This window comes from Orcinus orca, chromosome 9, assembly GCF_937001465.1.
Source record: "Orcinus orca chromosome 9, mOrcOrc1.1, whole genome shotgun sequence".
Taxonomy (NCBI): Eukaryota; Metazoa; Chordata; class Mammalia; order Artiodactyla; family Delphinidae; genus Orcinus; species Orcinus orca.
Window position 1 is genome coordinate 56148087 of NC_064567.1, and position 27186 is coordinate 56175272.

Here is a 27186-nt window from a genome sequence, read left to right on the forward strand (position 1 = left end):
GCTATGTTTTCTGTAGGAATTTTCACTTTTGCTTATTTGGAAGCAGTTATAGGGCCAGAAATTCTTGCTACTTAGAGGCCTCTGTAAAGATGAAAACACATAAAGAAATGTTTAATAATAAGAATCTGTGTTTTAAATTCAGCATTATTCTTGCTGTGATAAAGGTATTACTTCACTGAAAACTACTACTTTAATAATAAAAAATTTTAAAGAACTTTATGTTTATAAACTATATTACAAATTATAAAAATAGTTTAATATCTTTTTCATAAAATTTTAAACAAATTGGTTGTTAACACGGATAAACTCTCAACCAGGTCCTGTTAACTAATGCTAACAGGAAAACAGGTAGAAAAAGTCTTCTAGAATTTTCAAGGTTTTCTGAAATATTTCATCTTCAGATGTCTCAATATTAATAATTTTAAGGTATAATAATTTTGGTTCATTCTAAGTATAAAACTAATTAATTAATAAAAACGATTTGGTTTCACTCACATAGTGGGCCTTTTCTGGACTATTCAGAAAGTGATGAGGTCCCAATGAACAGATCCATCATATCCCTCCCTCATTCGGCCTCTTTGGGTCACTAAACCTTTCCTAAAATCGAACTAACAAATACACTGCATCTGTAGTTTGAACTTCATGTCCTTCCATTCCTGCCCCAGTTACTGGACTGCACAGAAATAATACAAAGACCAAATGATTATAACAGGACTACCTTAAACTGAGAAGTAAGGATATTATTTATTTATAGTTCAAGGCCAAAGCTACTTCCAATCCTAAGAACAAAAAGCACATAATGCAGTGCAGAGTCTAATGGCTCACGTGTAATATCATGAATTTGGTAAAAACAAAAAGGAAGGCATGATTTTTGATTTCAAAGTTTTGATGATGAGGAAACCAAAGGTTCCCTGAAACCCTCAGTTTGGACCAAGGTCATTTGATATTATTAGCTGCAGCAAGGCTGCGAAGAGAAACCAGGAAGTGCTGAGTCATCTCGAGCATAAGTGACACTGTCGTCAGCACTTCTGGTGCCAGATTCAGAGGTGAGCATACTTCCTTTGACCTACCGCTCTTCCTTCCTTTTCTCACTGGCCTAGGGAATGGAAAGCTGATTGCCATCAAGTTGAGAAGCAGCATGAACCCTAACAAATAACACTATTTAACAGTACCAATTCCATGTACATTTGTCTCTACATATGGCTATTAAAACAAATGGTTGAAAATATAAAATATAATTTAAAAACATATATATATGTTATATATACAGCATTTAATACCTGTCATAATTAAGCAATTATACCTCTAGTTTCTGGTTATCAGAAGAGAGTTTCCTCCTCAAATAATCAGCACAGCCTCTGTCAGCATGCAGTGTACGTGCATTTCATTTCCCAAACAGGCCTCAGACAAATAGTCCTATGTCCAAATGATCTTTGCATGACTAAAACACCTGTAGTACTAGACAGAAAACCCTAAGGGGAAATAACACCAGGAGCCAAGGTGACCTTGACAGATCATTTAGCTGTTCTGTGCCTGTTTCTTTATCTGGAAAAAGGGAATAACAATCCTGCCCCAGCCTCTGTTACTGTTACTGTGAGAATATTAATAAAATTTAAGAAGTAGACAGGGACTTCCCTGGTGGTGCAGTGGTTAAGAATCCGCCTGCCCATGCAGGGGACATAGGTTCAAGCCCTGGTCCAGGAAGATCCCACATGCTGCGGGGCAACTAAGCCCGTGAGCCACAACTACTGAGCCTGTGCTCTAGGGCCCACGAGCCACAACTACTGAGCCCGCGAGCCACAACTACTGAGTCTGCACGCCACAACTACTGAAGTCTGCACACCTAGGGCCCGTGCTCCACAGCAAGAGAAGCTACCACAATGAGAAGCCCATGCTCAGCAACGAAGAGTAGCCCCTGCTCGCTGCAACTAGAGAAAGCCCATGCATAGCAACGAAGACCCAACACAGCCTAATTAATTAATTAATTAGAAAAAAAGAAGCAGACAACTGCCATGCAGAAAGGAATGATACATTCCTTACCTATTTAAAAACAAATCGAAACAAAACAAGGCCTTGGTCTCAGGCTAGCTTCTATATATTTTATCAGAAATGTTCAATAATTTCATTGCATTTCAATGGCTGTCACCCAGGTTAGAATCCACACAAGATAAACCTGGGAACACTAATAATAGTACATGGGCAATGTTCAGGAGTACTGGGCTATACAAAAGTATACTTTAAAAAAGGCAATTATGTATGAGAAATATTACAATAATACTTTATTGAGGAAAGAGAAAGTTTGAAGTGACACAGAGTATCAGTATTCAGCATTTTCCTCCAGAATTTCCATAAGTCTCCAAATATCTTATTCAAATTAAACCAACTTTTCCTTAATCATCAGCATTTTATTTTTTTTTATTATTATTAATTTTTTTTGTAGTACGCAGGCCTCTCACTGTTGTGGCCTCTCCCGTTGCGGAGCACAGGCTCCGGACGCGCAGGCTCAGCGGCCATGGCTCACGGGCCCAGCCGCTTCGCGGCATGTGGGATCCTCCCAGACCGGGGCACGAACCCGTGTCCCCTGCATCGGCAGGCGGACCCTCAACAACTGCGCCACCAGGGAAGCCCAGCATTTTATTTTTAAGATGCTATTTAGGATCTGAGCAAAACAAAAACAGCAAGCATTACTTTTTGCAATACTTAATTGCATTGTAGTATATTATTCAGTTATATTAAGGAACGAATAAGCATTGTGAGCTAGCCAGGGGTTCACCTACATTTAAAAGTTGTATCCCCCAAAAACCTTGAGCCCCCAAGCCCCGATTTAGCAGTGGCCTTTGGGCAGTCATCTTTTCAGTCCCTCTACCATCCTCATACACTTTGGTGATGTAGATGGAACTAAAAAGATTTACACTCTCTCTACTGTGTGTAAAAACAGAACAGGAAGACTGCTTCTTGGCCCTTGACTCTCAAAAAGAAGAATAAGACTAGGGTGACTTCAAGTGCATAAGTCTTGAGATTAAATGTAGAAATGACTCCAGCACCTGAATATGGCAGAAGATGGAGAAGAATGCACGATGACAACACAGCTCTATCAAACAGCAAACATTTATTGAACAGTCCTTAATACAACCACTCAACCACTTGGAATATTTTTTTTTTTTTGAAGGAGAGTGATTTTGTTCATGGAATAGGTGGCTGAACTCCATAAAGTGCTCTTTGAGTTCTAATATTTTGTGCATCTCATTCTCTTGGACAGTGATTAAGTCCAGCAGGAATCTATCAGGTCTGCCTAGTTTTCTTTCAGATAGCAAGTCCCAGGCAGACATCATATCAGATAGCAGCTTCAAGACACGGCCACTGTGGGCATGGACTCTTCAATAAATAATAATGTCATTGTGTCTCCAAATGCCCATTTAATATTTCACACTCAAACTTTCAAATTTAAGATGCCCACACAGTATGTTTCCCAAGAATACCATACATTAAATTGCTGAACTGTGCTTCATGGATGTGTTCACGGTTTACCCGACAGAGACTAAGCCCCTGCTCAATCATTCTCAATAATATCTATGAAGTTGATGCCAACCCACAATCAGCAGAATATATTTTCAACTGTCACACTAACCGGGTGATCAGATCTTCCATCTCAGAATCGAAGGATGCACATGTGAGATAACTGCCTAGCACTGGGGCTGCGGGCTTCTGAAAGGGAGAAATTTTCTTCTATGCAAGCTACAACTAAATTCTCAACCCTGGTTCTGCATACCTATAGTCTAAAAACTTTTTTGGCCATTCCCGACAGTGGCAGAGAAAGCACATTCAATTCACAGTCATTTCTGATTTGGGGTTTTATTTCTATATAAAAATGGGATAATTTTCAAGGACTTCAAAGTCCTTCAAATCGTGTTAGGGTAGTAATTTACCCCTGCCAGAATCAGTTTATTGGGATTCCTAAGTAAATAACTGTGAAAAGGAGACGGAGGTGAAAACCACGGTTGTAGAAAATTTGGGACCAAAAGAGAATCAATCCTATATAACACTGCTTGCCTTAAAAAAAAAAAAAAAAATTTGCACCAAAGCTTTCTTCATTTGAGCGGTTGGTTTTGTTCCCTGACTGCTCTCCCACATATCTAAGCGCAGTGAGTACATTCCCAACTCCTACTGCCAAGTTAAAATGAAAACGTTCTCAGTCTAGAAATGATTGAGGTGGTTTTCTTTAATCAAATTAGAGCAGCCAAATGTTCCTTTCAAAGGTAACTGTCTACTCTGCAGCTGTATGCAAACTACCACATCAAATGTGAGGGGAAAAAAAATAGCGATAGAATTGTGTCCTTACAGTACAGTGCTGGCTGCAGGGATGGAGAAACAAAAGCATTAGTACAGCTAAGAATTACATTCACAGTGAGCTTCCAGAAATATGCTGACTTCACAAACTGTGAACAATGTATTGAAACTTCCAGCATATAATTAGTTATTTTGGGGAGGGGAGGAACATGGGGGAAATTCCCCCTTAAAAACAGCTAAGCAGCAACAGATACCTTGAGTCATTTACCCTACTGACCAAAGCTTCAATGAGAAACATTAAACGACTTCACACACACAAAAATCTCATAGACCTTGCTTTTTCACTTCCTGTCTCCATCAAAAACACACTACAGTGAGTAATGTTGAGTATCCAACAAGCTTGAATTAAGCTTGTAATAATTCATTTACATGCAAAATTTATTCTTTTAAATCATCAAGACATGGGAAATTCCTGCAAAGAACTACTTCGTAGTGAGTTTATTTTTTCAGTTTTTTTCTCTTAAGAAAAATCAACTGGTTAACGTTCCCAGTATGATGTCACATTAGTTATTGCACGTGTATGGATTTATACCAGCTGTTGGCTTTAGGGATGGAATATTAACAGCATGGAAATCTAGAATGATAATGAATTTAGACAGCCAGGTGCAACAGGTAACGGAAGAAAGAGATGATGTTCTTTCTACATTTATAGTTCCTTTCCAGATCATTATACTGTCCTCCAAATTAGGGAATGTGGCAAAAATAGCTATACCACCTACCCAGTTTTTATAAAAACTAACGGATACACAGGCAGTAAGAAAGCAAAAGGGTTAAGACTTATTCACCCGCCATTAACAACTAGGAATTGGACAAACATATGAAACAACTGTTTTCAGATACTGGACTACAGGTTGCACCCCTGCGACAACGGAAACAAATGAGGTGAGCCCTAGACTGCCCTGGCTTTATGCTTGGAGGCAATTTCCAAACCACGGGCACAGGGAGGAGGAATAGCCTGTGAGGTCCATAGTCTGAATTGAGTAGGCAGAGATCAGAGTTGAGAAGACAAGGAAGCCAAGGTGACTAAAATTTGTGAGACAGAGTACTGAAGAAAAAGCTACCCAGAAAAAGAGCTTCAGAAATCTACCTGGGATCTATTGAGTTCTTGCCTGAATATCAACCTGCACACGTGGACCTGCGTGAAGCCAGGTGAAACACTGCTTCTGAGGAAGAACAGTTACCAGGATGGTGTAAACTGAATGATTCCTAGAGCTCACACAAGGCAAGAAATCTTTCTAGTTCCCACTAACCAAAGAGGAGAGACCACAAAAGGGTAATGCCACCTTAGTAGTGGGCCTTAACTACCTGTGAAGTACGCCTAAGGTATGGTAGTTCCCCTCCTCATTTTACAAAAACTAAAAATAAGCCTTGGAAAGATCAACCTGAACTGCAGGTAACTGTACTGCCCATCAGAACAAAGTTCAACATTCTCTAAAAGAATGGAACAAAATCAAGCAGTAAACAATGTAATATTCACATTGCTTGGAATCCAATGAAAAAGTATTAGATATGCATGCATATAGGAAAATGTAGCCCATAACCAGGAGAAAAATCAATCAATAGAAACAGACCCAGAAGTAACACAGATTATGGAAGAGCAGACAAAGACGTTAGAGCAACTATTATAAATATGCTCAAAGACTTACAGGAAAACATGAACATAATGAGAGGAAAATGGGAGATATTTTCAAAAGAATCAGATTGAACAAATGCCAAGATAGACTATATGGACCAAAACAAGTCTTAAATTTTAAAAAGGTAAAATCATATAGAGTTGTTCTCCGATCACAGAAGCATTTAATTAGACAGAAAGGTATTTGAAAAATCCTGTATATTTTTGGAAATTTAAAAACACAAATCTAAATAACTCACAGGTCAAAGAAGAAATCACCAAAATAGGGCTAAAATATTTTGAATCACATGAAAATGGAACCACAATATGTCAACATTTGTGGGCAGCAAATAAAACAACATAAATGCTTATATTAGAAGAGAAGACGAACTTCCCTGGTGGTCTGGTGGGTAAGACTCTGCACTCCCAATGCAGGGGGCCCAGGTTCGATCCCTGGTCGGGGAACTAGATCCTGCATGCATGCGCCAACTAAGAGTCCACTTGCTGCAACTAAGAAGTCCACATACCACAACTAAGAAGCTTGCATGCTGCAACTATAAGCCCACATGCTGCAACTAAAAGATCCCACATGACGCAATGAAGATCCTGCATGCCATGACTAAGACCCAGCTCAGCCAAAATAAATAAATAAATAAATATTAAAAGAAAAATGAAGAGAAGAAAATTGTAAAAACAATGAACTAAGCTACCATTTTAAGAAGCTAAAAATAAGAACAAATTAAACCCAAAGTAAGTAGGAAAAGGAAATAAAACTAAAAGTAAATATCAGTGGAACAGACACTAGAGAAATGATAAAGAAGATTAATGAAACCTAAAGCTGGTTTATCATCAACAAAACTGACAAAAATCTACCTGTATTATCAAAAAAAAAGGGAGAATATACAAATTATTAATATCAGAAATGAAAGGTAGGGGAGGGACTTCCCTGGTGGCACACTGGTTAAGAATCCATCTGCCAATGCAGGGGACACAGGTTCAATCCCTGGTCCAGGAAGATCCCACATGCTGAGGAGCAACTAAGCCCATGTGCCACAACTACTGAGCCTACACTCTAGAGCCCGTGAGCCACAGCTACTGAGCCTATGTGCCACACTACTGAAGCCCGTGCGCCTAGGGTCCGTGCTCCGCAACAAGAGAAGCCACCGCAATGAGAAGCCCACGCACCGCAACAAAGAGTAGCCCCCGCTCACCTCAACTAGAGAAAACCTGCGCGCCTACAGCCCATGTTCCACAACAAAGGGTAGCCCCTGCTCGCTGCAACTAGAGAAAACCCACACGCAGCAACAAAGACCCAATGCAGCCAAAAATAAAAATTAAAAAAAAAAAAAGAAATGAAAGGGGGACACCACTACAGATTCTACACATTAAAAAGATAAGAAAATAAAGATAAAGAATTTATGCCAATAAATCTAAAAACCTAGATGAAACATATGAATTCCCTGAAAAACACAAGTTATAAAAGTGATTCAACCTACATGGGCCCATGTACCTTAAGGAAATAAAATCTGAAGTTAATAACCTTCCCATAAGGAAAATGACTTCACTGGTAAATTCTATTAATTGTGTAAAAAGAAAATAATACTAATGCTACATGAAATCTTTCAGAAAATCTTTCAGAGAAGCTGGAAACACTTATTAACTCATTTTATGAGGCCAGCATTACCTCCAAACCAAAACCTGAAACATTATGAAAAAAGAAAATTATAGAACAATATCCTTCACAAACACAGATGTAAAAATTCTTAGCAAAATTTCAGCAGGCAAATTGCAAAAACAATTTTCAAAAAGAAGAAGAAAACAGTTGGAAAACTTACACTACCTGATTTCAAGACCTACTGTAAGACTATAGTAAAACATCATGGCATTGGCAAAAATACAGATATATAAATCAATGGAACAGAACAGAGAACCCATGAATAGACCGAAATTTATATGGTCAATTGATTTGTGACAAAGGTGCCAAGGTAATTCAAAATGGAGAAGGCACAGTCTTTTTAATAAATGGTGCTAGAACAGATGGATATCCATATAGGAAAAAGATGAACCTTGACTCTTACCTCAAGCCACACACAGATTTAACTTGAATGTATCATAGACTTGACATAAAAGCCAAAACTATAGAATTCTAGAAGAAAACATGAAAAAATCTACGTGCCTTTGGGGTAAGCAAAGGTAGGATACAAAGAAAGCATAAACCATCAAAGAAAAAAATGATAAACTTTGGAAAAATTAAAATCTCCCCTTTGAGAGACACCATTAAGAAAATGAAAAGGCAAGCCAAAGACCTGGAGAAAATATTTGCAATACATACACCTGACAAAAGACTATTCCAGAATACATTAATAACTCTTACATTTCAATAGGATAATCCAGTTTTTTTAATGGTCAAAATATTTGCATAGATACTTCCCAAAAGAAGGTAAGAGAATGGCCAATAAGCAAATGAAAAGATGTTCAACAACACTAGTCATGAGGTAAATGCAAATTAAAACCACAATGTGGTATCAGTTCACACCTAATATAGAATGGTTAAAATTAAAAGGACTGACAATACCAAGTGTTGAGTAGGATGAAAATCAAGTGGAACTTTCATATATTGCTGGTGGAAATGTAAAATGGTACAACCAGTTTGGAAAAGTTTGGCAGTTTCTTTGAAAATTAAACACACATTTGCCATACAAGCCAGTAAAGCACTTCTAGATATTTCCCCAAATGAAATGAAAGCATGTGTCATATCAACACAAAGATCTGTACATGAATGTTCATAGCAGCGTTACTCATAATAGCCTCAAACTGGAAGCAACACAAATAACCATCAACAGGTGAATGGATAAACAAATTATGGCAAATCCATATAATGAGAAAGAACGTACTACTGACAGAGTCAACATGAATGAATCTCAAAAATATGTGTGAAAGTCAGATACAAAAGAACGCAATACTGTTTGATACCATGTATATGAAACTCTAGAAAGGACAAAATCTATAATGACAAAAAGAAGATTAGTGGTTGCCAGGGGTCTGGGTAGAGAAGGAGACTGACTGCAAAGGGGCCTAAGGGAACTTTTGGGGTAACAGAAATGTTTTAGATCTTGATTGTGATGGTGGTTTATATGAGAGCATAAATTTGTCAGACCTCATAAAAAAACAAACTCTTAAGATGGATGTCTTTTGGGACCTCCTTGGTGGCGCAGTGGTTAAGAATCTGCCTGTCAATGCAGGGGACACGGGTTCGAGCCCTGATCCAGGAAGATCCCACATGCCGTGGAGCAACTAAGCCCGTGCGCCGCAACGGCTGAGCCTGTGCTCTAGAGCCCATGAGCCACAACTACTGAGCCCACGTGTTGCAACTACTGAAGCCCGTGCGCCTAGAAACTGTGCTCCGCAACAAAGAAAAGCCACCACAATGAGCAGCCGGTGCAACGCAACAAAGAGTAGCCCCCACTCACCTCAACTAGAGAAAGCCCGCACGCAGCAATGAATACCCAACGCAGCCAAAAATAAATAAATTTTTTTAAAAAATGGATGTCTTTTACTGATGTAAATTATATCTCAATAAACTTCATTTTAAAAAAAAACAAAAGCATATCCAAACATTACCAGGCATTTAAGGAATCCAGCAACAGGAAAAACAAAAAAGTTAGAAACAATATGCTGACTAAAACAGAGGTAATACAGAGAATTTTTTTCAAAATTTAGAGCAATTCAAGAACATATTACGCCCATAAAATGGATGCTTAAAAAAAAAAAAACAAGCAGAGAACAACAACAAAAAAGATGGTGTGAGGTTAAAAATATAACCGCAAATAATGTAAAGTCAATGGATGTTTAGAAAATAATATAGAAGATTTCTTTAGAATAGAGCAAAGCAAAACCAAAAAAAATAGAATAATTAGAAAATAGAGGAAAAGAAGGTAAGAGACACAATCTGTAAGACTGACCTTTAAGAGACTTAGAGGTCCCAACTGAAAGATAGCATCTGACTAACAGGAGAAACTCAGAAAGAAATAACAGGACAAATAGAGAAAGAAGTAATTTTTAAAAATAAAATAAATACGCACATAGAAAGATCCCAAGGAATGCCCAGCAAGTTGAACTTAAAAAAGCACCACGCCTAGTCACATATTTCTGAAGAACACAGCCTAGCAGCTTCCAGACAAAAAAATTCACTAAAAACTAATTAGAAAATCATATTGGTAGATGATTTCTCATTGGCAACACGAATACAGAGAGAGCAATGTTCTGTGGCAAAATTTTTCATCCTAGATTTCTAAAAACAGTCAAGTAATAATCTAATGAGAGGTTCAACAAAGTTGTTTCCAAATAGGTGAGGATTCAGAAAGTCTACCTCCCATAAACAATTTCTTAGGAAGTTACTCACAAATGTACACTAGCAAAAGAAGGGTGTGAATCACTAGAGGAAGAGACAGGATGCAGGAATGAGTGGCTCAAAGTCAGAGGAGTAGTGAAAAAAAGTCCCAGGAAGACAACTGTTCATCAAGCCTGTAAATAACCAACCCAAAGTAAACCAAAACTTCAGAGAAACTTCAGGAAATGGGGCAATTCAACAGAAACAGACAGTATGATGAAGTATTTGAAAAGAAAACGTTTAGGCTGTGATAAAGGCAAGCAGTACAAGAAAAACAGAAAGGCAACTATAAACTCCAGGAAAAACAAAGCAACGCAAAAAAGTCATGGTTTGAAAAAGCAGTACACTAAAATAGGGTGTAATTTTTTAAAAGTGATGCAGAATAAGAAAAGAGAATCCAGATGTCTTTATTTAAGAAAGAAGGACTCCTTCAGCCTCATAGGGTTATAACATTGAACCTACACTTGTGGTTGCAAAACAGAATGCAAATGTTTAACAACTCTAGCAAAGTAGCTGATAGAAGTTGTGATGTTAAAGGGAGTTACAAAGGTAGAGGAAAGGTTAGGGAAATAAAAAATTCTTCTCTTACTAAATGCTGGATCAAGAGATACTATCAAAAGAGAAAGAACAAAAGAATGATGTTTAAGGATATTATTTTAAATCATTATAAAAAATAAAAATATCCCTATATAACAAAACATTAGGGAGATAAACAGGGAGTAGTACTGATGAGCTAAATCTTCATCTTTCCGAGTAGGAAGTCAATAGTTATTATCTGAAGTTTAGATATCAAGAAATAGAGCATAGCGGGCTTCCCTGGTGGCACAGTAGTTGAGAGTCCGCCTGCCGATGCAGAGGACACGGGTTCGTGCCCCGGTCCAGGAAGATCCCACATGCCGCGGAGCGGCTGGGCCCGTGAGCCATGGCCGCTGAGCCTGCGCGTCCGGAGCCTGTGCTCCGCAGCGGGAGAGGCCACAACAGTGAGGCCCGCGTACCGCCAAAAAAAAAGAAGAAAAAGAAATAGAGCATAGCATATTATCTGGATTTACGGGCAAAGGAACTATCAGAAGCACCAAAAATAGAGTTAAAAGTAGTTGTATCTGAGTACTGGGAATAGGGATAGGTGGGACAGGAGCCTTGCTTTTTTATCACATACTCTTCTACACTAATCACCAAGCGCGAATGTCATGATTACCAAAAAAGGGAGGGCACAAATTCTTCAACATTTTCTAATAAGAGATGGTGTATGTCCCATCCCCTTGAATCTGTGGGGCTTTGAACTCACTTTTAACCAGCAGAACATGGCAAAAGTAACACTGCCTGTTCCTAAGGACACTGAGTGGCTTTTGGAGCCATGAGGCTTCATGTAAGTCCAATTACTCTGCAGCCTTGATGCTGAGAGGAAGCCCAGGACACAAGGAGAGGCAAGGTGTAGTTGCTTTGATCCACAGCCCCAGCTCAGGTCCTAGCCTACATCAACCAGCTTGCATGAACACCAGACTTGAGAATGAAGACATCATCTCAAGATGAATCAAACCCCCAGCTGCTGTGTCAACTCCAGCTGAAGCCTCAGACATCAGAAAGATAAACCATTCTCACTGTGCTCTGTTCCCCAGCCACTGAATCCTTGAACATAAGAAAATGGTTGTTTTACGCCCCTAAATTCTGGGGTAATTTACTACACAGCAATATTTATCAGAACAATTTCTTTAACAGAAAATGTAATTACTTTAAATAAAAAACGACAAACGACTCCCTTGGTATTCTACTTTAGTAACAACTCCTTGCAACACACCTGACAATCGACTGGGACCACCACAGATTTTTACCCTATTCTATCTTTTCCTATTCTATTCCATTCCATTCTTCCCTTTTTTCCTTCCTCTTTCGCTTTGTTCTCCTTTTCTTTCCATTATTATTATTATTAGTAGTAGTAGTCATAACTAAGTAATGTCAGACCCCTTAGATGATGATAATCAACTGATCTAAGCAGAAAAGAAAGGTGCTTGGAATGGCAGCACCAAACAGGAGTATTGGGACAAGGTTCACGATGGGACTAGCCACTTGTGAGGACAGCTACAGACGCTTATACAACGACTTTACAACTTATGTCAAACTCTTTAAGAGAATGTATGTCAATCCTTTTTATAAAATTTCACAACCCAGAGAATCTGAAACTATGTCTTAAAATTCCCACCAAAACATCTAAGTCAATTCTGCCGCAAATGATACAACCATATAAAATGCCAGTTAATATTGTTTATATAAAATTATGTTCATAATTGAATGAAAACATCAGAAGAATTAGTTCAGAGAGGATATATCTTAGTGTCCAGTCTACTTGCTAATCATTAAATTATTAAATAACTCCTAATCGCTAAGTCATAATCCAATTTATTACTATAATTATTAGAGACTATATAATCCTAGAGTTTTAAATGCAATACTAATGAGTGAATAGAAAAATAACATATGTGCTAAATTTTGGTGTTAATATACACTTTTACTCTCATAAAACTTGTGTAAAAGAGTAATCTTTGCTCCCAGTTTAATTATTCAGTAAGTCACTCAACAGATATTTATGTGCCAGGCACTGTTCTAGATATTGAGGATAAAAGCACTGAACAAAATGGACAAAACTTCCTGCTCTCATGGAGCTTATGTTCTAATGGGTAACTTACATTCTGTATTAATTCATGCATTACTTCAACATATTTGAGTGCGAGGCACAATGGACAATGTAAAGATGGCTAAAATAAGGCTCCCAAGAAAAAGCAATCAGACAACTATGACATTTTTATCATTATGGAATTAAAAGAATGATAGTCTGAGTTTACTTATTCAACAAGCACTGGCTGTGGTCTTTCCAAACGTGCCAGAATTTTCATCTACTTTCAGATCACTAGGTTTCAAATTTTGAAGTCTAAGAAAATTCAGATTTACGTAAGCAATGCCAGGTTCTGTCACTGTTTTACATCTTCACCATACACTATCTCTCACCTCTACCCCAACTTAGCTCATCTTCTGCCACATTCTTCCCTCCTTTTAATGAGCATGTGGTCCTTTCAGTTCATAAGATACATCTCTTGACCATTCTCTACTGGCCTAATGATGGTTTCACCTCTCAATTTTATTTCATCAACTAAAGTGGGAAAAAAAAAAACTATACCGTTTTTCATAAACAAAGATGCGACTCTTGACTCATCTCAAAAATCCTGTTTTTCTAGGATCAGGAATTGGTACCACCGAATCAACCATGCTTTTGTATAGTTCTCCTGGAAACCAATCCCATCCCTCTGAGTCAATCTTTTTCTCTTTGCAAAACTAACTGGTTTAGTTGAGGACCCAACTGGCATCATCAACCCTAAGTTCTAGTCTAATGAACTCTTGGTTAGCTAAATTACCACTGATTAAACTTCACGGGCTTCAAATAATTTGTAATGACTAAAAGGATGTCGCAACTCTTTTTTGTGTCTTAATATGTAAGAAGTGTGTTATTTCAAAGAAGGGATGCTGTCCTAGTTCTTTAAGGGGACTTCCATAATTTAAATACACTTCATTCATGATCAGCAACAACAGTCCATTCTAGCCCAATCTCTAAATCTATCTCTTGCTTTCTTATGGCTCAACAAGAAAACATCCCATTTTTACCCAAGGCTATTTAATAACTTCTTTAGGTGATTCTACACAGTTGGAACGTAGATGACATCATCTAAAACTCTCAGCTTGAAACTACTCAGATAGTTTCTTGATTTCCACCAGAAAGTTTTAAAATGTATTGGTCAGAGACAATAACCTAAAATTTTAAATGCAAAGACGTCTTTTGTTTTTCTTGTTCTGCTGCTGAACAGGGTTAAGTGTTAACGTTCCCAACTTTACACTTTTATACCTTCTAAAAAGAAAACATTTTAGGAAAAGTAAATGTTTTATACTAATCATTAGGAATACCTAACACAGAAAATTTTGAGATTACTTAGTAATCAAAGGAAAAAAAATAAAAAATATATTTCACTAGAGATTACTGCCCCTGAAAGAGAACTGCTTCCTTTCTGTGGACAGGTCTTAATGACTTAAACACAGAATATATGAAATGAAATTTGAAATGTCATAAGGCAGTCATGCCATAAGAGCCTCAGAAAACAAACAAGCAGCAATTCCAATGCGTAACCTCAAAAGGAATAATTCTGTTTGAGATTTTGAAATTAAAAAAGAGAGGGAGAAAGAACGAACAAAGAATTCAACTCCTCTTTGAGTTAATTTGAATAGTGAAATAAAAAAGAAATCATCAAACTCCCAACAATTTTGACAATGTGTTCTCAGGAGTGCTATGTCCTCAGACCTGCCCACAATAAATCCATTAGTGAATAGGATACAGTATTGGGTAAAGGCGACACAAATTACCAATACATAGATTAAAGATTGTACTTTACTATAATTACTATAAATCCAATACTTTTCAGAAATACTTAGTTCCATTCATACTTTCACATTGTGTGTGTGTGTGGGGGGGGGGATGAAAGCACTACCAATCAGCAATACAGATATCTGTGTACATGTCAGTTTCCTCCACAAAATTATAAACTACTCAAGGGCAGAATTTGTTTTGTTAATATCTTATATTTGTGTAATATTTGACCTTCATAGACATAATTCCATTTGATCATAGTAACTCTCAGGTCATAAGAGTTGTAATAATTTCTATTTTATTGTGGGAAACTCCAGGTCACTCAGCTAATAGACAGAGGAGTCAGAATAGAATCAATTATTCTCTTAGTCCCTGACTGGGAACATATTTTAAACTTATTACAATGGAAAATTTCAAATATATACAAATGAGGAGAGAATAGTATAAAGAGCTTCCACAGCTTCAACAATGTTCAGCTTGTTTCAGCTCTACCCCATTTTGAAACAAATTTCAGAGTTAATACCATTTTGGGGGTAAACATTTCAAGATGTAGGTACTTTCTGTAATCACTGTCAATCAAGTTTAACAAAATGCTTAATATGGCAGATAATAAATACTTGTTGAAAGCTATAGATCTTACATATGCTTTCAGACATTATTACCCAATTCTGACTAAAAAAAAATCAATTCTGAATTCCTAGATGGCACATACTCATTCATTCATTCACAGATATTTATTCTGGGCTACAAGATGCTGGCCACCACGCTAAGTGCTTAGGATACAGCAAGGAACAAGAAAACAAGGGTTTTTCCAGTACAGAAAGCCAAATTAGCGGGGAAAAAAAGTAGAAGAATTCAAGCAATTGATTAAAGTGTATCCAGAATACATTATTACATTAAAAGATGTGCAAACCGTTTTCAACTTTTACTGGATGTGTGCACGTTTCCTAATGTTAATGTCTTCTCTACAGTATGTAAATTAAGTCCAAGACTGTACAGTTAACTACGGGAATTACTTAAATTTTAAAACTCACTTTAATATAAACTATAAAGATTGGAATAAAACAAAAATGAAATTTTCTCTTTTCAGTATTTATTATTCCCAGGAAACCAAGTAAGCATAACCCAATATACAGATCCATTTTCCCTCTTTATTTGACACTCCTTAGTATTAACATGCATGTGATGGAAATAATCCACGTGGTGCCTTACTCAGTAACTGGACGTCCTTTCCATTATTTCATTCACTTGTTCATTTATTTCCACTGGATGTAGAATGTAAACAGACATGACCCAAAACACATTCCCTGCCTCAAGGAGCTCACAGCTGGGGTGTGGAAAATGGCGGGTGGGGGGGAAGATTAATATTATATCTTAAATAACAGACATAATAATATTAAAGAGCAGACATATACTAAGTGCCATAAGGGAGGGCCAAAGTTGTCAGGGTTCAAAGGAAGCAGAAATTTTATCCAAATGAAGGTATTAAGAAGTACACCACACACACAAAAAGGTGGCATTAGAGCTTGGTTCTGACAGATGCTTCAACAGGTGGAAAGAGTGGTACAGGGAGGAACACTGTGTACACATTCTGAGATCAGCCCCAACTAAAGTCGAAGAGGTGATGGCAAGGAGCATATATATGTAGGGGAAATGGATTAGTCAGTCTGACTGTAGGATACATGCAGCAAATGCACACGAAGAACACAAGGAAATCCTATCAAAGTTGAAGCTAGTACTAAAGATGAAGAAATGGACAGTCACAGGGAAAATTTAAAATATCAATAAGTATTTGAATGCTCTTATTATATAGCCTTGGTATACAGCTACTGTACAGTTAATACCAATAATCTCCCAGTGTTAGGCGGAGATACCTACTAATGCTATATGCAACTCTAAAAGGATGAAAAGTTCTCATCTAAGGGGTCTATAATTTAATTTATTCTACATCATTCATTCAGGAAACATACTGGGCAACTAACAGTACGGACACTGCTATTTAGGAATATAAAAGATACATACAATCCTTGTCTTCAAGTCAGCAAACATAAAATCATTAAACAGAAAATACTTTTCTATCCCAAGGGAATGCTTTCTAATATACAGTGACCATTAGTCACCCTGTCCTGTTAACACTGGATATAAACCTGCGTTTGAACCTTAGTCATCCTCAGTTTGTATCTACAATGCATATAACTAAGGAATAAAATAGCTGACTAAAAATACGACAATTCTTTTATGCATTTACAAAACAATTCCTACACAGGCCAAGGGGGGTTGGTTTAGGTTAAACCTAAGACCCTCTTCAATGAAAAAATTCTTATACTGTGATTCTAACTCTACTGAACTAAAATCCTTTAGGAAGGGTAAACAGGAATCAATAATTAAAATGGCTACTTAAATGACAAAGTCAGTTACCGTCCAAATTTAGGTAAACTACTAAGTGTTTAATAATGATTCCATCCCAAATGGACTTCCAGGCTACTACTGCACACTCACACAGATTCCTGCCACATGCCTTAAGATGCCTTTATTTCACCTTAGTGGAGAGCAGTTACATGTGCAGCTGGTAAAACGAAATCAAGTATGGTAGCACATTGGTGACATTCAAAACAACTGCCCAGTGGCTCTTATAAAACTCCTCCCTCTGACTGCTCACCTGCCTATCCCAGTAGACTTAGCATCTACAGAACACCACTCAAATAGTAACCTTTATGTAGGCAGGCTTGTTACCAACCACCTGTGTCCATTTTCAGTGCTACCTCCTGGCCCTTGAACATAGCCCAACATTACCAATACTACCTTCTTCTACTGCCACTCCTCCTGCACCCAGATTTCATCCCTGCTATGTTCTACCACAGCAGGAAGCTCACAATTAATTTCTTTCCTAAGAAGACTGAGAAGCTTATCTGAACTTCATAAGAAACAGAAATCGTGTTACTAGTTCTTCAAGAAGCATGGGTAAAACATATTTGCTTAGGTGTCTAGAGGTTGTTATGCTACCTAATTTTCAAGTATTATGGTATTTATTTCACTAAATGGGTATTAGATGCCAGAGCTGCATTATGTAATAGCTCATTCATATGACGAGTACCAAGCATTTAGATGTTTTTAACTGTTCTGTCTAAAATGAATTCAATATTATTACTTAATTATTTAACTACATTATTTACCCATATTATTATTTAACTCCAGCTATTTAAATAATCATAGTTATTACCCAACTTCCTTAAAAGCAGAATTTAATGGATAATCATCACACTTTTTACAGATTTACTTCAGTAAGGCATACTGCAGAATTCAGGAATTTCCTGAGTTGATATGTCATTTATTCCTGGCAAACTATCACCTTTGTCTACATATAGCTCATATTTTCCGAACTAGAAATGTACTCACTTGAGTTAACTTCTTCCACCAAACAAAAAGAATTATTTTAAAATTGCTACTCAGATTTTAGAGAAAGTCAATGACTTTAAAATGGCATGACAGACAAGCTGCCTGATCTCTGGCCTTTAGGTTCTTTATCTATAATATAAAAGGGTTGAAAGACTTCCAAAGTATCTTTCAACCCTAATATTCATGAGTTTCCAACGACACAGTGTGAGTACTGGATGTTTTGTTCTTAAAAAACATTCCTAGAAAATCATCAATAGTGAGGCATATTTTTTTAAGGGTAATTTACTTTTAACAAGGAGTCTATTTTCATAGATATCCATTTACCCTTGTCTTAAACATAAGAAAATACACCAAAAGATATTCACATTTATACAAGTTTCCCTTTTAGAAGCCATTTTCTCTTTGATAGAGAACTTCTAGTAATTCCATGGTGATAATAGTTGTGTAAAAAGGATACAGTGCAGGGCTTCCCTGGTGGCGCAGTGGTTGAGAGTCCGCCTGCCGATGCAGGGGATACGGGTTCGTGCCCCAGTCTGGGAAGATCCCGCATGCCGCGGAGCGGCTGGGCCCATGAGCCATGGCCGCTGAGCCTGCGCGTCCGGAGCCTGTGCTCCGCAACGGGAGTGGGGAGAGGCCACAACAGTGAGAGGCCCGCGTACAGCAAAAAAAAAAAAAAAAAAAAAGAATACAGTGCAATCAATAGCAACAATTCAGCACTACCAAGTTCTGCAGGAACAAGGAATGGGCAGAACATCATTGTGAAAATGTGTATTTACTAAATAAGCTCAATAAATTGGGACCTTCTCAGGAACTGTTAGAGAATGAAAGACCAAACATACTTTTCACATACTGACATTTAAAAAGGCAATTTAAACTCCTGCTTTTCCTGCCTTCACTGAGACAAGCCCTAATAAACATATTATTCACCTACAAAACAACACTTTTATTCAGAAGGATTCCCATGAACTAACCCACCTGAGGTTATGACCTAATAATCATTGAGTTGCACGCATTTTTCTGGCGTTTTTAAGCAGTGATTAAATATGCTAATAATCATAATTTAACACATTTAAACACAAGTTTACTCACTGAAATACCATGAGTTTTAGTTTCATGAACCAGTACTTGAATTTGAATTACCTTTACTGCTACACTAACAAATTTAATCCCTGGAGACAACACTGATAGCACTTACCAGGACTTTGTAGTGACATGATACTATCATGTATCGGGGTTATGATGATCATCTTACTTCTTCAAAAACAGGGGAATTACTTGGGAGGAGTAGCCAGGTATGATTTACCCAAGTATCTTTCCCAGCACCTAACCCCACGTTTTTTAAACATTAGGTCCCTTCCTAAATCCTTTTTGAGTAAGTGGAGTTCAAATGTTCGTATCTATATCTATTAATTACATGTCAACATCTTCTTATACAGATCTCTTTGTATGTGCCTAAAGTGAAATTTAATCCCCCAAAAGCATTTGATTCTGATTAGTGTTTTAGTTATCTAACTATTCAATCAGCAAATTCAGGGTAACCAAATTACCACAAATATTAGTTGCTCTGAAAAAAAAATGGTTAGCTTAAATATAGCAAAACAAGCCAATGGAAATAAAGAGAACTGAATTTTTAAAAAGATAAAAGAACTGCTCATCCCATTACAAGGTTAAGTTCTGTAAATGTAGAGACTTTTTTGACTTGTTCACTGATGTATCCCCAGCTTCCAGCAGTGTCTGGCAAATACTGGGCCCTCAGTAAATATTTGATGAATGAATAGATTGCTGATAAAACATATTATTTTATCTACTATATATATTTAGTTCAGAATGTAAAATAGGATTCGTTTGTGGAGTGCAGAAGCTCTAATGTAAGCTGATACTGAAGTGTGACTCTGGCAAAGTCTCCAGGATTTGGGATTACCAACTGCAAAATACAAGTAAGTCTACATCCCAGACACTGACTGGCTGATCGAGCCTGGGCCTGGGATATATCAAGCACAGGTAAGCAAGAATTTCAAGTTATCATCCCTGTGCATGCAGGCAGTACCAGTGCCAGCAATAACAAGACAGTTTTTCGGGCAAATCCATCGAAATTAAATCTTAAACTTTTGAAAAATGAATATGTTTATTATGCTCCTTCAAGCTTAGAAGCTTAACTATCTGTGGGAGGTGCCTATGATCATGATCAATTACTTGGGACTTGAAGGCACTTATTAAGGCATCTGCCCTTTTAAGAAACCTTTAAAGAACCAGCCATAGGACTGTAAAACGGATCCTGTGGGACAACAATAAATCACAGGTTTGGGGGCCCAACTTTGACAACTCTCCCTTGGAAGGAAAGAATTTGTTGTCACCTGTGCTTGACTTCCTGATCCTGCCTGAACAAATATCAGCATCCTCTAAAATCTGAATTCCTAGTCTAGCTAAGTAAGTCATGGGGGCCAGTAATTGCCCCAAGGCAGAAGTGGAAGAGAAGAAACAGGAAGGAAACAAAACGGAATGGAGATCTGCAGCTCGTGAGGATGACATCATCAATAATTTTCTGAAGTGTCACTGAATTTCATGGCATTTGACTGATGGTCTTTTCTGACAAACTACAGTCTCATTATATTCAAGCAGCTTCTTGGTTCCAGAGCCTGTAATGTCTGGGCTTGAGTATGACTTGTTCTACAGGAAAGGTCAGGTGAACTGAGGCCTTACTGAGAACTTTCTCCATGGCAAGGGCCACGCTAACCTGCCTGAACACAAATAATACGTGGACATTTGAAGCATTCTTAAATTTACAAAGTGTTTTCATATACACTATCTCAGTTTCTCCTCACAATTCTTAAGAGGTAGATGTCATCATCACCACTTAACATGTGACATAGTTTTAGAAAATGATGCCTTTGTCTTCAACTTGTAAGTGTAGTCTCCTAAAATTTCTCAGTATAGAATCCAAGACATGGGTTAGTTAGAAATCTGTAAAGACATGCCAACCTCAAGAGAATATATCAAGAGAATAAGATGGATTAGCCAAAATCTACCAGCACAATGACAAAAACAACCTTTCTTTGTCACAAGAATAAATTGTGTTTTTTAAAGGATGTTACACCGGGGTGCCTCTGTAACACTGCTACAATTGGAAGAACATGATTTTATTTATATACCTGATAATCATCCTTAACTGGACACTATCCAAAGGTAACAGACAAAATAAAACAAGAACTTTGGACCTACAATTCTAGTGGTGGAATTCACCCTTTGGGAAGTGTCTAGGTGATTCCACTAGGAAGATAACTAAGTTACAGGGGACAAAATGTACCCTTAACTTTTCTCTCCAATATCACAAAAGACTCCCCAAAAGGGTTTTTGTTGTTTTTCAACAAAGAAAACATACACACAAAAGGTTATCTATTGCTTTTATTTATAATCCCATCTTCCTAAAACACTGATTCCCTCAGTCTCATTATCTTTTGTCCCTCTCTTCTTTACTGGCTAAAATAGAGGTATATTAGGGTCCTGTCATTATAGCCATTTACTACTTTATTTAGGTATTTATGATTCTTTGCTGCCTTCTAGCCTGAGTCTGACTGTGTCAGGAACAAAGCACAACACAAATCATCCAACCTGGGATAAGAGGAGACAAGCTGAAACCTCCCAGGAAGATTCTGTAGACACTTGGGCTCCCTGAAACTATAGAGGGCTTGGTATTTCAAAGGTCAGCCTTGGGTCTCTCCACTTTGATGACTAATGTTAAACTGTTTGACTTTTTTACAAAAATATTTAGCTGTGCTTATTTACATAATTTCATCCACAGCACACATACAGTAGTAGACACATATTTGTTGAACAGAACCCCTAGACGGATGAGAAGACAGGAAGAAGACCTCAAGACCTCCTTTTTGGAACATACTATCTTAGGAGTTGAGAAAGGTGAAATCACACCCTGATTTGTAGAAGTTTCTGGGCATTCCTTTTCAGCTTAAAACTATGCACCTCTGTTTTAAAAAGAAAAGGATGACACACCACACAATGTCAAACACACAATGGGGAAATTCCAGGATCACTAAGAAAACATCATATATCTTAAGCGACACACATTTTGGTTTAATACTGGTTACCACACAAGAGAGGCTATAAGTACTGGTGCCTCCTCACCCACCAGCACAACCCACCCAGGAAAAGCAAGGGCAGGACCTTTAGAATATAAAGATTCCACAACCTGGACTCACATCTGACCCTTTGGAGAAGGAGTCTAAGGACTATGCTGGCCCAGAGACATAAAGTAATGCAAACAGGTAACATTTTGGGAAGAAATTTTTTAAATGACACAAACTGGGCATCAACACTGAAGTCCTCAGACCATCAGAAATCCTTATTATTATGCAACGTTAATAAAAAGAAACTGTAGGTGTGACTGGCAAAACTATTCTTAAAAGTTTCTGCACTTTTAAACCTTATTTCTACTAGGCCCCGACAATAAAGCTTTCTTTCTACTAATCATCACCATATCCTCAGACCTCTCACTCATTCTCTCAAAAATTCCCCCAATGGCCATGGAAACCATGCTGGGGCTGGAGGGGCGCGTCTCAGGTTGGCCTGTTCTGTCCCTAAAAGACGCCCATCTTTCTGGATCCCTTTCAGGGTGGGCAGGGAGAAAACACTTAGAACTTGCACAGCGGCAAGGAGGTCTGCGCAGGTCACATTTTATGACTTGTCTTTCTGTTCGCTGTCTGGCAAGGTCACCGGCTCTGGCTCGTGGCTCTGTCGACAAAACTTACTCTCACTCGGTAAGGTCAACGGGTCGCGCCGGGCCTCCCTAGCCGCCCCCCCTGCCCCTCAATCTTCGTGGGCCCCAAGATCCCAGTCCCGGCCCTCCCACGGCGCGCGGCCCCAGACGGCGCGGGCGCCGCTCCACCGCTCACCTGACCACGTTGGGGTGCTCGAAGGTCTCCAGGTGCCTCAGCACCGCCACCTCGCGGATGGTAGAGAGCGGCATGCCCTCCTCGCCGGTCTGCACTCGCACGCGCTTCAGCGCCACGAAACGGCCTCCGTTCTTCAGGTCCCGGGCCTTGAACACCTTCCCATAGGCGCCCTCCCCGATCTCCGCCACGCATTCGTACTGCTGGTCGGCACGGCTCAGGCCGTCCTTCTCCATGCCGCCCGGACGCCGCCCGGCACGGCGCCGCTGGGGCGGGCGGGGGGCGCGCTCGGCTCGCTCGTGGCCGCTGCTCGCCTCCTCCCGGACCCCCGGCCCGCTCCCTCGCGCCCTAGAGCTCGATCTCGCTCTCTCTCACCCCCGCCGACTACCGCGGTCCGGCGCTCGGACTCTCGCGGCCGCCGGGGCTGGATGGAGCGACCTCCCCGCGGGCGGGCACAACCCTGGTGCCGCCGCTGCGAAACTCCGCCTGCCGAGTCGCCGAGGAGCAAGCCGATCCCTCCTCTTCCCTCCCCGAAGCTCAGTCCTCTGTACAGGCACCAAGGCGATTACATAGTCTTTGCCCGAGCGCGTCTCACTCCACAGTCCTTCCACCTAAAAGAGGAGACGGGAGGACAAGAAGAAAGTGTAATCAGACATCCCAGGCGCCTTCCTCGGGGTTCCTGTAGACACCCCTCCTCCTCCTTTACGAAGCCCCCTTCGCTACCCTCTGCGAGCTCCTGCCCTCTCCCAGGCCGCTTAATCCTTCCTGGTTCCTCCGAGAAAAGCGAAGTTACTTTTCTTTCCCTGCAGAGCTGGAGCCGTCTTCGCGCGGAGAGGTTGCAGGGGCCCCTAGGGGATGAGCGCGGGGCGCGAGACGCAGTGGAACGAGAGGGGGCGTGCCAAGCAGCCCAGAGTGTGCCGGGAGCGCGGGGGAGGGGAGGCGCCGGGCACGTCAATGTCACGGCTTAATATTTATCCTTATATCATTGTGCTGTGCTGCTACCCTCCCCGCCTGCCCAGGCCTGGAGGTGCAGGGAGAGGGGCTCCTGGGATGCCGTGGGGCGTTTCGGGGTCGTGCACAACCTGGTGTGGAGAGACCGCGGGTCCACTGGTGTGCGGCCGCAGAATGTGGGTGGGGGCTCCCAGGACCCTGTAACCCGAAGCTGGGAGTGTGCGAGAAGGGGTGGTCAGACATCTGCTCGGAAATTGCTTCCTTTCTTTCCACTTTCAGTTTTTCTACGAGGACACATTTTAAAACGACTTGCACACACAAATGGTCTTTTTAGGGTAAAGGAATCTGGATTGGAAGCGGAATTCTTCCTCCGACCTAGAGGACCTCCCTGGTGGAGACCCATCAGGTCGGGGAGGGCTGGAGCTCCCGCTCCTCGGGGGTGGGTGAGCGACAGGGCCCTGGGGGTGGGGTGGGAAGTCGCCCACGGGACCCTAAGAGTGGGAGAAAGAGGTGTTCACCGCACTTCAGCTTGTCGTCTCCTTGGAGAACAACTTCAGAAGGAAGGCAGCATAACCGTGACTCGCCTAGAAATTTTCAACCGATTGAACCTGAGCAAAACTCAGCCTCCCCTTAAAAGGGGTGGGCGGGGGGAGTAAATGCTGAGCCTCCAGGGGAAAGTGAGAAGGGGTTGCGCCCTTGAGGCCTGGACTCGCGAACCCTTCCCCACTCCCAGGGTCGTCCCCAAAGTAGGCAGCAGAGGTGGCTGCTCCATTCCCCTTTCGGCTTAAGGCCGGGTCCGAACAGCAGCCAGTGCCCCCCCCAGGAGCCCCACACACAACAAAGCGGGGTGGGTAGGGGACGACGCACTATCCCTTCCCATTCGGCTGCAATCCAGGACCCAGGGAACCTCCTCCCCACCGCCGCTTTGGCCTCGGCCGGACATTCGCCACTACAGCCGCGTGTCCGAAATTCTCGGGGCACCTCGGAATTACCTGCCCGGCAACCGCTGGCGCGGTCGCCTTCTGCCAGGCATTATAGAAACAAAATGCGCGACCCCCACGGCCTGCGGGCGGAGGGGCCCGCAGCGAGGGCAGAGACCCTCACACTCACTCTATTCAAAACTCTCCTTAAAAGGTGAAGGCGAATCCTGGGGGAGCCGAGGAACGAGCCCCTAGAGCCAGCACCGCGGTCTGAGGCAGGCCGAGGGCCACACAGGTAGCTGAGGAGCCGCCGCAGGCTGCGCAGCCCGCCCCCTCCCGCGGCCCCCCCTCCCCTCCGCTCCCCAGTCCTGACCGCCGCTCGGCAGCGAAGGAAGCGTCGGGGACGTCCCACCCCCGCAGGGAACTGCGCCCGCTGCCCCCGCCTGGCCCCGCACCGCCCGCCGGCTCTCCCCCCTCGCTCCCGGGACTGTAGGCTCCGGCGGAGAGAAACGGGAGCAGCAGTGCCTTTTCCCCCCCTCTCCTCCACTTTTTTTTTGTTGTTGTTGTTGCTTTCCCACGCTGGCTGAATGTGTCTTGACCCCATTTCAAAAAAGTTTGACATAGTGCTTCAACATTTCCGCATTCCTCCGCGACTACAAAGGCTGCAGCCGCCTCCTTCTGCTTTCTGTCTCTGCTCTCTGTCTTCACACTCAATGAAATCCTTCATGTGCCTCTCCCGAAGCCTGCCAAGCACCGCAAGGGTCGCCACCAGCGCAGCGACAAGAGGCCGCACCGGGGACCACGACTCCCGCGTGTGCGCACACGTAGATGCGCCCACGTGCACACTGACGGGCGCGGTGCTGGGCCCGAAGGTGCTCACCCCGGGGCGTGCGTTTTAACTTCGATATTTTAAATTAGAAACGTAAACTGGGAAACTAAAGCGAGAGTGCATCCTTGCGGGGCTTCCAGCCTGGGCACTGGCCGCCTGCTTGCACTCCTCTAAGTGTGCATAACACGCCCGCAGGGGTTGCCAGCAAGAAGTCTGCGTTAACATTTATCTCTTGGTGGGTAAGGTGGAGCCCACACCGTACCTCAACGAGCTTTCGGGGGACATAAACATAAGGCACCGAAACACATTCTCCCCCATGGAGCCCCCAACAGCAGTGCATTTTAAACCCTAAATGTGGATTATTATGTGAGTTTCCGAGTGGAGTTTGAGTTCCGTTTGAAGAAGCTGGATAAAAAGTGTTTGTGGGTGCGTTTGTGCGCAAGGGTATGTGTGAGCTGGCACAGGATCTCGGTGTTGGGGGTCGTCCCTCGTGTGGCGTCCTAATCTGGCGTCCTCTGGCCGGATTAGGAGAAACTCCTTTAGCTCCCCAAAACTAGCCCCCATAACTACCGCGCCTCGGTTCGTAAGGGGTTAACCAAAGCCTATTTCGAGAACCTACCGCCCCCCCCACCCGGTCCCCGTCCCCCCTTACCCACCCTCGCCTCCGACACCGGCCAAGCCTCCAAATCTCCCCCGGGGACCCTCCCCCCCACCCCGCAGCCCACCCACCCGAGCGCACAGCTCCTTACCTGAGGGGCCCGGCCGCGTCGGGCCTCGCGAAGGGGCTGCGGGTATCAGTCCGACCTTCACACGTGTCCACGGCGGCGCGGAGCAGGTAACCCGGCTTGGAGGAAGGAGTTACCAGCACTCTCTTCGGCGAAGGGGTGGGCACTGCGGCGGAGGGAGGAGGGGCGGCGGAGGGCGCCGCCCGCGCCGCTCGCTGGGGGCGGACGGGGCTGCGGGGCTCCGGCCGGCGCTCGGGGCCCGAGCCGGGGAGGCGACGGGGGCGGGGTTGGGGGCCCCGGAGGCCGACTCTGCTGGAGACCCTCCCGGCGGTGGGGTTGGGGGCTCGGCTCTCAGTGGCAAGCGAGTGTGCAAATTAAAGCCTTCCGGAGAGAGGGGAGGCGGCCGAGACCCGGCTGTGCTCTGAGCCTCCCCGCTCCCTAGCTCTCTGCTCCGAGTGGGGGGCGAGAAAGAGGGGGGAGTTCAATGAAAATTTCTGGCTTTCACTGCAACTGGAGTGAGGGATCTTGCGACTAAAATAAGAGGCGTGAGAGGAAGAGTGGGATGTGTCGTCGGGAGTCGGCGGAGTTACCAAACCCAGGGTCGCCCAGAGTTGGGGTTTTGACAGAGTGAGGCGGGCTGGGCGTATCAGCAGTCTGTGATGTAGACGGATGGGAAAAACACAAAACAACCAACAATAATTATGAGG

At 41.8% G+C, this 27186-nt stretch overlaps 1 protein-coding gene across 4 annotated transcripts in view; it reads right to left on the reverse strand.

Moving 5' to 3' along the window:
* Window positions 1–26654, reverse strand: part of CDK6 (cyclin dependent kinase 6) — a 234895-nt gene extending 208241 nt beyond the window's left edge. Inside the window, exons 1-2 of one of the 4 annotated variants that reach the window (XM_004265601.3) lie at window positions 26504–26654; window positions 23058–23665 (exon numbers count right to left, since the gene is read on the reverse strand). In XM_004265601.3, the coding sequence (XP_004265649.1) occupies window positions 23058–23290 (233 nt within the window). In that variant the 5' untranslated portion in view covers window positions 23291–23665; window positions 26504–26654. Of the gene's footprint in view, window positions 1–23057; window positions 23666–23777; window positions 23938–25115; window positions 25240–26503 lie in introns of those variants that run through there. The other 3 variants (XM_033420481.2, XM_004265602.3, XM_033420480.2) reach the window with 3 other exon arrangements.
* Window positions 26655–27186: the final 532 nt, after the last annotated feature.